Raw genomic sequence first — 10,803 nt, forward strand, 5'->3', positions numbered from 1 at the left:
GATACACATTTAGTCACAAGCATTTATCATAGGTGCTTTTTAAAACATCATATTTTTATATTCCAAGGAAATATTCAGTGTGTCAATCCCTCATGCAAGCTAACTTCATACTTGATAGATTTTATTCAGTCATAACTGGCCCACAGCAAAAAAAATACAACAAAAGTTTTCATAACAACTTCATGAATTTTTAATTTTTAATGACTTTAACCATGCCTTGACAGAATGACGACTTCTAAAGGTTGTCTCATTGAAGAACTTCAACAAAAGACGCAATACAAGACACGTCCAATAATTCTCTCATCCTTTCACGTCTAGTTTAATACAAATCTAACTACTGTAAGTCTCATTTTTCTTGCCATCAATATTTAAACATGTCTCAGCATGGAAACAGTGTGACAAGCTGCTGCTCATTGGTGGATCCGCAAGAAGTCGCAGTAATAGGAGCCACTAAAAATATCCCATATGCCTACAGTATTCAGTCCGCCTAAGGGTTCATGCGTTGTGCACATTAGAGTTTTAATGGTGTTTGACTCCTGACATTTGCATTAGCCAATATGAGCATTTCTTGTTTGTTTTCGGTATGTTTTGTCACAACTAAAGCTTAGTCTTTTGGAGGCTTGGCCGTCCCGAGAGTCTGTGAGATTTCTTGAGGCTGTGTTTGTTATTCAGCTGCCATTATTGCTAAGGTCGACACGCAGCTGGGGAGAAACAAGTACATTCTCCATGGATGAGATGGCGTGGTGGTCTCGACAAAGGGCCTCAGTGGGACGCGTCGACTGGTGTCTTATCTTCTTTACTGCCCTCGTTTCCATTCTTAGACATAGCCAATTTTAGTTTTGCTGACAGTTAAAAATATATGATTAAAAGCCGGTAGCTTTCTTCCCTTAGCCTTTTCTTTGTTGAGCTGTGATGAATAGTCTTTTCAATTACCAAGGAAATGGCAAGTCAAGCACTGTTGTGGCTACATAATAAATGCTATACACACAAAAAATGCAATAAAAAGAAAGTAGAATGTGTTTTCAGATGGATTTGATACATTAATGTTGTGTTTCTGGACTGGTTTATGTGTAACTTGTGTTCAAGATGTGCTTGGGAAGGAGTGATACTTTGATTATTTCATCTATCTGAGGTTTAATTGGTTATTTGCATTCAAATTTAATGAGTTGCTGCTTGGCCTCCAATGAGATTCATGAAATTTAAAAAAATAAAAAAGTGTGGAGGATTTGTATTGAGCCAATTTTTTGTTGTATTAATGTGGCAGCACCAATGTAAACTAACCATTATAGTATTTGAAAGGGCACACACACAAAACACAAACACACACACACACACACACACACACTATTGGTTGGCATTTGACGTAAAGAGCACTTTTCTTGTTCTAAAGGTCTACTATGCGTTTTATTTTGTCATTTTTCTCCCAAAAGGTTTAATTGGCCGAGTTATTATGTGCAGCTCTGTTTTGTTGGCCATACTCTTGAATATTTATAAGTTCAATTTTTTGCTGCTGTGTTGCATTTGAACTTGGAGGAGAAAAAAAATGGAGGCACAATCGTCAAAAACACTGCAGATGTCACATCAATATGAGTAAATCAGGTTCTCAACCTGTCAACCGTCATTTCATAGGATGTCAAAATGCAAACAATCTGAGGCTTCTTCACGTTAATGTCATGAAAAAATGATGGTTTTCCCAAGTTTTGTTCAGATTCTGCCTACAATTGTAAACTCATCACAAGAATTACTGCTTCAATGGCAGAAGCAAGAAAACGGATTTGTTTCAGTAGCGTTTATTCATGCGTTTTATCCTGACGCTTATCTGTGCTGTTGACAACCCAATGTAACTGGCAATGAGCCATTATGCCTTTCCTTAAGCATTGCCATTATAGAGAGAGTTTTTCCAGAGAGAGAGAAACAACCGCCTACAGTATGTCTCAAGCAGCCAATCACCATTCGCTTCCCCTCCGTCCCTCCGGTCCTGTCACTTTGTCTAACATTTCCACATTCAACTGAGAATTAACTGGGCCACTGTCTTGGCATGGCTTTCCCACTTTCTCTGTTTCTTTCTGCATATGCAATATGGTCAGAGTTTATTTTTATATGTTTCCCTTACTGCATATTCATTCATTCCTTCATTTTCTGAACTGCTTATCCTCACAAGAGTCGCATGAGGGTGCTGGAGCCTATCCCAGCTGACTTCGTGCACCAGGCGAGGGACACCCCGAATTGGTGGGCAGCCAATCACAGGACGCGAGGAGACAAAGGACAACCATTCAGGCTCATACTCATGCCTAGGGCAATTTAGAGTGTTGTTGGAGTTATTTTGGGTACTATTATATGTGTGTACAACGAAGAAATATTAATCATTATATGTATGTGTGGAATATTAATCATTATAAGCTTGACAAACGCTCAGTATAATTGTTACCGAAGGACACTTCCCCCTGCAGCGGGCTCCGAGGACGTTTAATTATTTTGCCCTGATCCGAGGACTGTTGACTTGACAGCTCAGCTCACCCAGTCCCTGGATCCGAGGACTGCTGATCTGGATTAAAACCTCGACCCTTTACCCAGTCGCAAGTTCGCAATGAAGATCTGTGAAGGACTCTTAAATTGCTTTGACTTGGATTCCGGAGCAGATGGCGATATCGAATCGAATACCTGATATGCAATTGTTGTTGCAGTTGTTTTTTGACCTTAATTGTGTTATTCGGTTAAACGGTTATGCAATTGTTTTGAATAAGATAACCTTAATTGTTTTGATTCTAATGCAACTAAATGGACAGGAGAGGATGTCTTTCTTTAGAATGATCTGTGACGAGGACGAGTCAGGATGGATTCTCACTTGCAAGTTAATGCCGGATTATGTGCTCTGATGTCTTTCTTAGTGTTCATCAAGCCTACTCTGCATGTTTTTGGTATATGGGAGAAAACCGGAGTACTCAGAGAAAACCCATGTAAACCCTGGAAGAAAATGCAATCTTCACACAGGAAGGACCCACCTGGGATCAAACCCTCGACCCCAGAACTGTGAGGCGGAAAATTTTAGAGAGGTTCCGCAGAAAAATGGCAATCGGGTAAACGGTGACAAGGAAGCTGGTCGCTAACAAATTGTCAACTAAACAGAAAGGTATGCTATTGGTTTCTCTTCCAATTGTGCGGGATTAAGAATCCATAATTGATTATTAATCCAAGAGAAATCCATTCACACAAACCCACAGGCATCAACTCTTGACTATAGCATATATTACATCATCATTTTTTGCAGAAACTGAAAAATGAGAGCGTTGGCAGTAGGAAGGATTTTGCTTGAGGCCACTTTTGTATTTCCATCATCCCAGAGTGCGTGACAAAAAAAAATCGTGCTTAAGCACCAAAAGGCATCGTAGCTGTTTATATGATGAATGTCATGCCACGGCTTGGGTGAATTTTGCTTTTTGGGGGGGTCGTGACTTGTGGGCGCATGAGGAAACAACAAATCTTGATTTCTTCAATCATTGTGGAGAAACGCAACTGATTTTTCAGTTGAGCCTTGCAAGGATGAAACAATAAAAGATCTATAAAAGGAATTCTTTTTAATGCTCGGCTGCTTCCGTGATCAAACAGCAATATTCATGACAAATAGCAGCAGAGGGTACATTTGAAACCTGTGCATACGCAGGAGCCAAACCTTTAGTGGACAATTTCAGGTTTTGGTCCAGGTGGCATGCAGGTGAAATGGCTCCCAGTGATTTTCATTAAAAAAATAAATTAAATTTAAAAAAAAAATACACCAACCACACACTACATTAAGATATATATGAAGTTATTTAAGCTCATACAATAAATCTGCCTTGCTCAGTCTAATATTCCTTTTTTTTCCAGTCTATATGCCGAAAAATACTGTGCAATAATGTCACATATTTCATCGTTTCATTAATATATTCATATTGCTTTATTAAGAAATAACGTCGCCATCTAGGGGGAACGTAAGTGACTATTTTATACATGTTATGAGTACATTTTGGAAAACTGTGAAACAATACTATAAAGTTATTCTTATATTTCTCATCATAAACATTTGATGTCAACACTTAAAACTATTTTTTTCTAATTCCCAATTCTCATTTTTTTTGTTCTTTTCCTCTTCTCCACAAGAAAGATCCAAGGAATAACATATTTTGAGAGTGCAGATGCCCATTTTAACATATTCTGTACTACCAAACAAATCTAATGAGATCGTTTATCATTTCTCTTGCCCTCATTATGCAAATGAACAGGCACATTATTTTTTATACACTGCTGCGTCTGAATGTTGCACAGTTATTTCCAATTAGTGCACATCCTCTGTTAGTGGTGTTTCTGTAATGTGGAATAAATACTTTGCCAGAGGCTCATCATCATTCATTCATCTTCAGGTGCTGAGGGGCGAGCGAGGCCTGTAATTGCATCAATAATGTTTCAGATAAAAACATAAACTCTCACATAGACAAGAATTTCTTGCATAATGTGTGCCCTGTCACCTCGGGCCAGAAAATAAAGGTCGTAATTAAAATACGAGTTCGTTTATTCCATTTCAAAAATGCCTATTCTTGTCAGGATTGCAGCGTATGTCATTTCTGTCTTGATCCTTGAGGTACAATTGTCTTTAAGCACGTGGTTTTTGCTTTTTCAACCTTTTTTCAGAGGCACTGATTTTAATTTTCACCAGGGAAAATGGTCCATTTTAAGTTAACTTTGTGAAATATGTAAACGTATTTTTCAGGTTTAACTGAAATCCCACTTGGCCGTGGATAAAACTGTAATGACTGCTGAACAAAGAGATAATGTGTTTTGGAGAGATGACTAATAAAACTAATGCATTCGAGTACCTTCATTAAAATAAAAAAAGAAGCCTAAAAGCCTGCCTTTTAGCACCGTCATTGCTTTTAGACGGTATTTCATGTTCAACCTAATATCATTTTACATGACATCTGTAATCATCAAAACACTTGAATTGTTTCACAAGGTTAAGAAACTTTTTAAAAACAAACTAAATATATAACAAACAATTCAAAACCAACTTTATTGTACTGACACAAATGCCAAACATGAATTTTACTTTGGTCCACACACATTTGCTGTGTAAAACATTATGATCATGACCTAAAGATTTTTGCATGAAATACAGTATATTACGTTTGTGGCTGTTCCACTTTGTCAGTATCAGAAAAAAAAAGGTCACATTCAGGGCACAAACAGTATTCATATCAGACCAAGGAAATGTTGACAATTATTTAAAAAAATAAAATAAAACATAAAAAAACAGCAAATCAGCAGACACAATACAATGATATTCCTCAAATGTATGAAACACATTGGTAACTTTACTATCAAACTGAGTTTAGCTATGCTAAAATATCTAAGTTCAAAGAGCAAATTCCTAGTTGGCATGGTGACCTGTAGCAATAAAAAAAATCTCCATATTTTCAGCTGGGCTTTTGACTTCTGGAAAGAAATCTTTTTATAAATACAGTGAAAAGTGATTTGTCATAGAAACTCAGATGTTTTGGTTTGCTGGGCTTTTCTGCTACTCAAAATAAATATTTACAATCTGGGTAATGCTACAGCTGGTCCTTCTTCCTCTTATTCTACCGCTGAGAAATGTAAAACCAACTTTGCCTTTTGCTATTACTGTGCAAATGTACCTCCCTTATTCATGAAGACATTTTTCCCTTTTACTCAATAGTCGTGTGAACCTTAGACTCATTATATCAGACGAGACAATAAATTAAGGTGGGTACAATCCCACACCAACGGCATAAATAAGCACACGGGCTGAAAAAATCGGAATGAAATGTGACACCACTAAAGACAAAACCGCTATTCTGAATTTTTAAAAGCGCCTCCCAAATACTTAAAACTGATTGGTCGAATAAAGCAATATTACAACTATTATGGAATATGGTATTCGTTGCAAATTTCCTTAAGAAATCTTGTCCAGTCAACTATGCAAAGCATTACAAAGCACCTATCAAGGAACATTTTGTATAAACTGGATACTTTTTTTTTAATCAGTTGTGTACGTCTTAACTCCGAGTTATAGGCACTAAACTTTCTACTTTGAAGCAATGTCCACAGCATTTGAAGGTATTCTGTACGGTACAACATGTGTACTGTTTGCTTGATAAATTACCGTTGACTTCTCCGAAATGTTGTTTTAAAATGACTGTGTGAAATGTACAAAGGCCTGCTTTATAAATAACAGCCGGCTCGTAACGAAGCTTCGTAAACGTGAGCTAGAAGTTCAATCGCAAATTCTTCAAAACGCTACTGAATACAGAGCTCGTCGCTACGAGACGGCAGACTAGAGACGCTGACAAACATGTGGGCTTTGTCGTCACCGTGCGTCCGGTCTGGCGCGGAGCTGAATGCCAGCTGGTCGTGTTCGAGGATGCTCAGGCGGTCGTGCGTCTTCTCCTTTTTCAGGTAGAACATCTTTCGGAGTTGTTTAAGTTGCTGCAGCTCACAGAAGGTTTCCAGGACAACCAGCATGACGATCAGGCCCAGGATCAAGTAGACTGAACAGAAAGGCAAACTAAATTATTCAATGAATTGGACAGATTACAACCCTCCAAGTAAATAAATAAAACTGCAATTATTTGTACATTTAGACAGAAGAGGGCAGTGTTCACTTAGGATGTTGAAATAAAACAACACTTGTTGATTTGGGAAATGACTAATTAAACTATTCTAATTAAACTGTACTAAAAATACATCTACTTCCGGATCCAGACAACATACTGAGAAATTCTAATGATTATATTTGACAGAAAACATAGCTACATTGACGAGAATTAACCCGTACACAATATGTCATTTGAGTGGATATGGAATAGTACACAACTATAAAGCATTTCATTTATAAAAGTAATTAAATATAGTCAATTGGAATTGGAACACAGCCCATTTTTGTTCCTCTGGCTGTAATCTGAGACATAGAATGATGAACTAAATTAAAAATGTGGTTCAAAGGATCTGAGAATAGTTCCTGTTAGTTCCAGTTACAAAAGTAACATCCTTCTTGTAGCAGGAAATAGGTGATAAAATTATGACATGTGTCCTCATTCACCTCATTTTGAAACCACACTGCTGATAAAAGCATGTCACAAACAGTAGACTTTGTTTAAATGGAACATTAAATGCATCAAAATGATCAAACGCAAGAGCCGTATTAAAAATAGCTCACCCATTTTAATTCAACAAAACTATAAACACTTAACTATCGTTAAATGATTAGCTCGATTATCTTCAAATCTGTCAGAAGAAGTTCTAAGGCAAGATTTAAGGATTACTTTAGGGTAGTAAAATGGCAGGTGGGTTATTGTATAATATAACGTCAAGTACAAGTTGGGTGTCAGCCCATTACTCACAAGTGATTCCCAGTTTGTAGATCTCCCTGAACTTCTGGTTACCCGCCTCTCCTGGCACATAGTCTCCCAATCCAATAGTACTGAGAGAAATGAAACAGAAGTAGAAAGACTCCAGGAAGTTCCAGTTTTCCTCCAGAGTTGAGAAGATGGCCGCCGGAATGAGGAAGAAGCACGATACGGCCAGCAAGGCCAGAACACAAGAGTGGACGATGGCCACCAAGGCTTTGGAAAAGCCCCAGTGCATGTGGATGTATGAGATGGGCCTCCTCGTGCTGTACACCATAATCCTTTGGACCACGGCGGTCAGGAAAAGAAGGGTGAACGGGATGCCCAACACAGAGTAGATGATGCAGAAGGCCTTGCCACCCTCTGACAGTGGTGCTGTGTGACCATAACCTGAAGATAAGTAATATTTTTTCAGCAAACCAGGTCTGTCACTGTATGAATACAAATCAAATAAACAACACCACAGTCCTAAAGTACTTCGAGAAACAGATTAAATGTGAATAGGTTTCATATTAGACTGGTGTTAACCTTGCATGAGTGTGCATTACCTTGGGCCACTCACAAAAATGTACTTATAATCAGAAAATGAATTTTGAATGTTTAATATTCAAATCGCCATGGGGCCTGTTGTGTAATTCCAGCTCTATTTGATGGACAGTCTCTGCTTGATGGGTGTGTTTAGTCATAACAATACATACAGTATTGTTGAAGTCCTAAACATAGCTGGCGTACTGCATGTACTATGTTGAAACGTACTACTAGATAACTGCTGCTGCCATGTTGTCAGGCTAAAGTTCTTTCTTGCAGTTTTCATGCATATGCCTGCTCTCTCATTTAAAGATAATGGACGAGTGCAAAACAGTCTTATTGCCTCAGGTCAAAAAACATCATTATTTGTATTAAGGGTTTACTTGAACTCATTTTAATGTTTGAATGAGCAACCAAAGAAGTTTAGCAGGTTTAGTGTAAAGAGTATCACGTCTAGAAATACTTTCATTGGAGCACTTTTGCCATTGGATACAATGCAATACAATAATTGTAATATTTTTTAAAATATACTCTTAACCCGTTTTTAATTGCATACCTGTATACTGCTCACCTGTATGTTAAGAGTTACTTTTCTAAATAAGTAGAAATAATTCATTCAAAATGAAAATAACAAATACAATAACAGTGTAGGCAGCTCGTAAGCCAAGTGGTTAGTGTGTCGGCCCCGCAGTTCTGGGGTCGTGGGTTCGATCCCAGATCAGTCCTCTCTAAGTGTTTGCATGTTCTCCCCGGGCTTGTGTGGGTTTTCTCTGGGTATTCCAGTTTCCTCTTACATCCCCATGCGGGTTGGAAACTTTTAAGTGTCCCAAGTGCCCATAGTTAGCTGGGATAGTCTCCAACACCCCCCGTGACCCTTGTGAGGATAAGCAGTTCCGAAAATGAATGAATGAATGACATTGTACAAATGGTTCGCTCAACTTCCTTGCAGTTCTGGGTTTAATCTGCGCTGTGACCTTCCTGTTTTGGATTTTGTTCTGTTCTTACAAGCATATTTATATTTTTCTGGCACTATAGTTGTACTAATGGTAATACATCACAATTTAATGTGCGGTGTGTAGTGTGCTGGTGTCATAAAACCATAATTACATAAGGTCTGAATGACAAGCCCACTTGGTAAACTGAGATTTTTTTTTTTTTTTATTTGACTTTTAACCCTTGATGTGCTGTACATAATAAAGGAAATATTAATAATGTTATAGTATAAAAGTATGAATGAAATATTGCATTAAAAAATGTGTACAGGTAAATACAGCTAGGGACCCACAACTAATATCAAGCAACATATGGGTCAATAGTATGAAATGTGGCTGCCTTGGGAAATAAACAGCTACATTTCTTTTTTTTTAAAGTGCATTAAGACGTTATGTTGTTGATCACCTGTGGTGGAGAGCACGGTGCTGGCAAAGAAGAGTGAAGAGGTAAAGTCCCAGTTCCAGTTGGTAGCGGTGCTGTTGAGGATGGAGACGCCGTAATTGCTGGCTTCCAAGGCTTCTTTGAGAAAGCGATCCAGACTCTCCTCGCTGATGCACTCATTGTCCCGCAAGAACTGCGTTTTTGTGGTGGTGAGCTGCTGGCGCAAGGCTTTTTCGTAAGGCGACTCTACAGACGAAAAGACCACAGCCCCGAAGATGAGATAAAGGATGTAGCCCAGCACCAGAAATACAAAATACCACGTCGATTTCTGACTCTTGATGAGCCGCACGCACGAACTACTCGCAACCGATTGGAGCATTTTTTTAATATGCGTGAACAAACACAGACCCTACAAAGGAAAGAAGGTTGTTTCTTGGGACAAGACTGACATGTTATTCCTCTTCCTTCTCGCGAAAACCTGCTGTTCTTACGAGTTACATTCACTGTCGCCGCGGTATTTACACTTCCTCGGAGTACGGGGTTAAAATAAAAACTAATTGTGGAGTTTCTAGTCGATTATAACCAAATATTTATCGTTGAGCATATTTAACTAAATATATTTAACTAAATATTTAACTTAATTAAGCTGAAATGAAAAAAAGTTAATTGGGATTTCAGAAAAAAACGAGTTTCTATCTGAACCTAAAGGCAGCATGTGAATGTGGGAGACAATGGATGTGTGACGTCATAAGTTTCGTTTTATCTTAAATTTCAGGTATGGAAAGTGGACCAATCCAACATTTAAAAACTTGGTTATTGGGAATTTGCACAGTATATAGTACCACCAAAATAGTTTGCAATATTCATGATTAATATTTCAAAAAATATAACAATAATATCTTAAATGCCCATACACCATGTCTCCTTGTTTCAAGGGCCTACAGTTTCTGCAAAAATGTCTTTCCATCAGTTCACCATAACACATTGGCAACAAATATGAATCATTGGTGCATCACATCATATGTGACACAAAAATGTTACACTTTCATCAGAAATGAGGAGTACATACTTCTAGTATTCTCTATGAAGTGTTAGGGTTTTCTAATACGTATACTGGAATATACAACTTGTTTTTTTATTTAACCATGTGATTAAGTCGTCTTGTCCATCTGCCACTTGTTGTGAGATTGCATAAAAGTGGAAGATGTTTGACTAGCAGCTACTACACAACATGCATCAGTGCCATGTTCCAAATGAATGAGAGTCGTGGGTGTATGCAATGTGTGAGGAAGTTGAGTACAGCTGTTATTTATGCATAGTGATGGTGAACTAAAATGAACAAAGTAAGTCACTTAAAGTTTTACAGTTTATTTTGTATTGTGGTTTTAGACAATGGTGTGTATCTGTTTATCCTAAATATAATCAATATAACTTTACAGTAAAAAAATACAGTAAATTAGGAGGGACTGTTATAAAATGCTCTAACAAAGGAAATCATAATGCA

The 10,803-nt window shown here is 37.8% G+C and overlaps 1 protein-coding gene across 1 annotated transcript; it reads right to left on the reverse strand.

Annotated features, from left to right (window-relative positions):
- Positions 1 to 5,305: 5,305 nt before the first annotated feature.
- Positions 5,306 to 9,785, reverse strand: kcnk1b (potassium channel, subfamily K, member 1b). The gene is made up of 3 exons (XM_077613182.1): positions 9,324 to 9,785; positions 7,392 to 7,787; positions 5,306 to 6,539 (listed from the first exon to the last, which is right to left on the reverse strand). The coding sequence occupies exons 1-3, from the start codon at positions 9,676 to 9,678 to the stop codon at positions 6,289 to 6,291; spliced, it is 1,002 nt and encodes a 333-aa protein (XP_077469308.1). The 5' UTR covers positions 9,679 to 9,785; the 3' UTR covers positions 5,306 to 6,288.
- Positions 9,786 to 10,803: the final 1,018 nt, after the last annotated feature.

This window comes from Stigmatopora argus, chromosome 11 (genome assembly GCF_051989625.1).
Source record: "Stigmatopora argus isolate UIUO_Sarg chromosome 11, RoL_Sarg_1.0, whole genome shotgun sequence".
NCBI classification, from domain to species: Eukaryota; Metazoa; Chordata; class Actinopteri; order Syngnathiformes; family Syngnathidae; genus Stigmatopora; species Stigmatopora argus.

Excerpts from the sequence above, each read along its gene's own strand:
- kcnk1b (XM_077613182.1), bottom strand. The coding sequence starts at position 9,678 with ATGCTCCAATCGGTTGCGAGTAGTTCGTGCGTGCGGCTCATCAAGAGT. Across the intron at positions 7,788-9,323 it reads CACCGTGCTCTCCACCACAG|GTTATGGTCACACAGCACCA; the intron begins GTGATCAACAAC and ends ACTTATCTTCAG. Across the intron at positions 6,540-7,391 it reads CTACAAACTGGGAATCACTT|TCTACTTGATCCTGGGCCTG; the intron begins GTGAGTAATGGG and ends CTTTCTGTTCAG.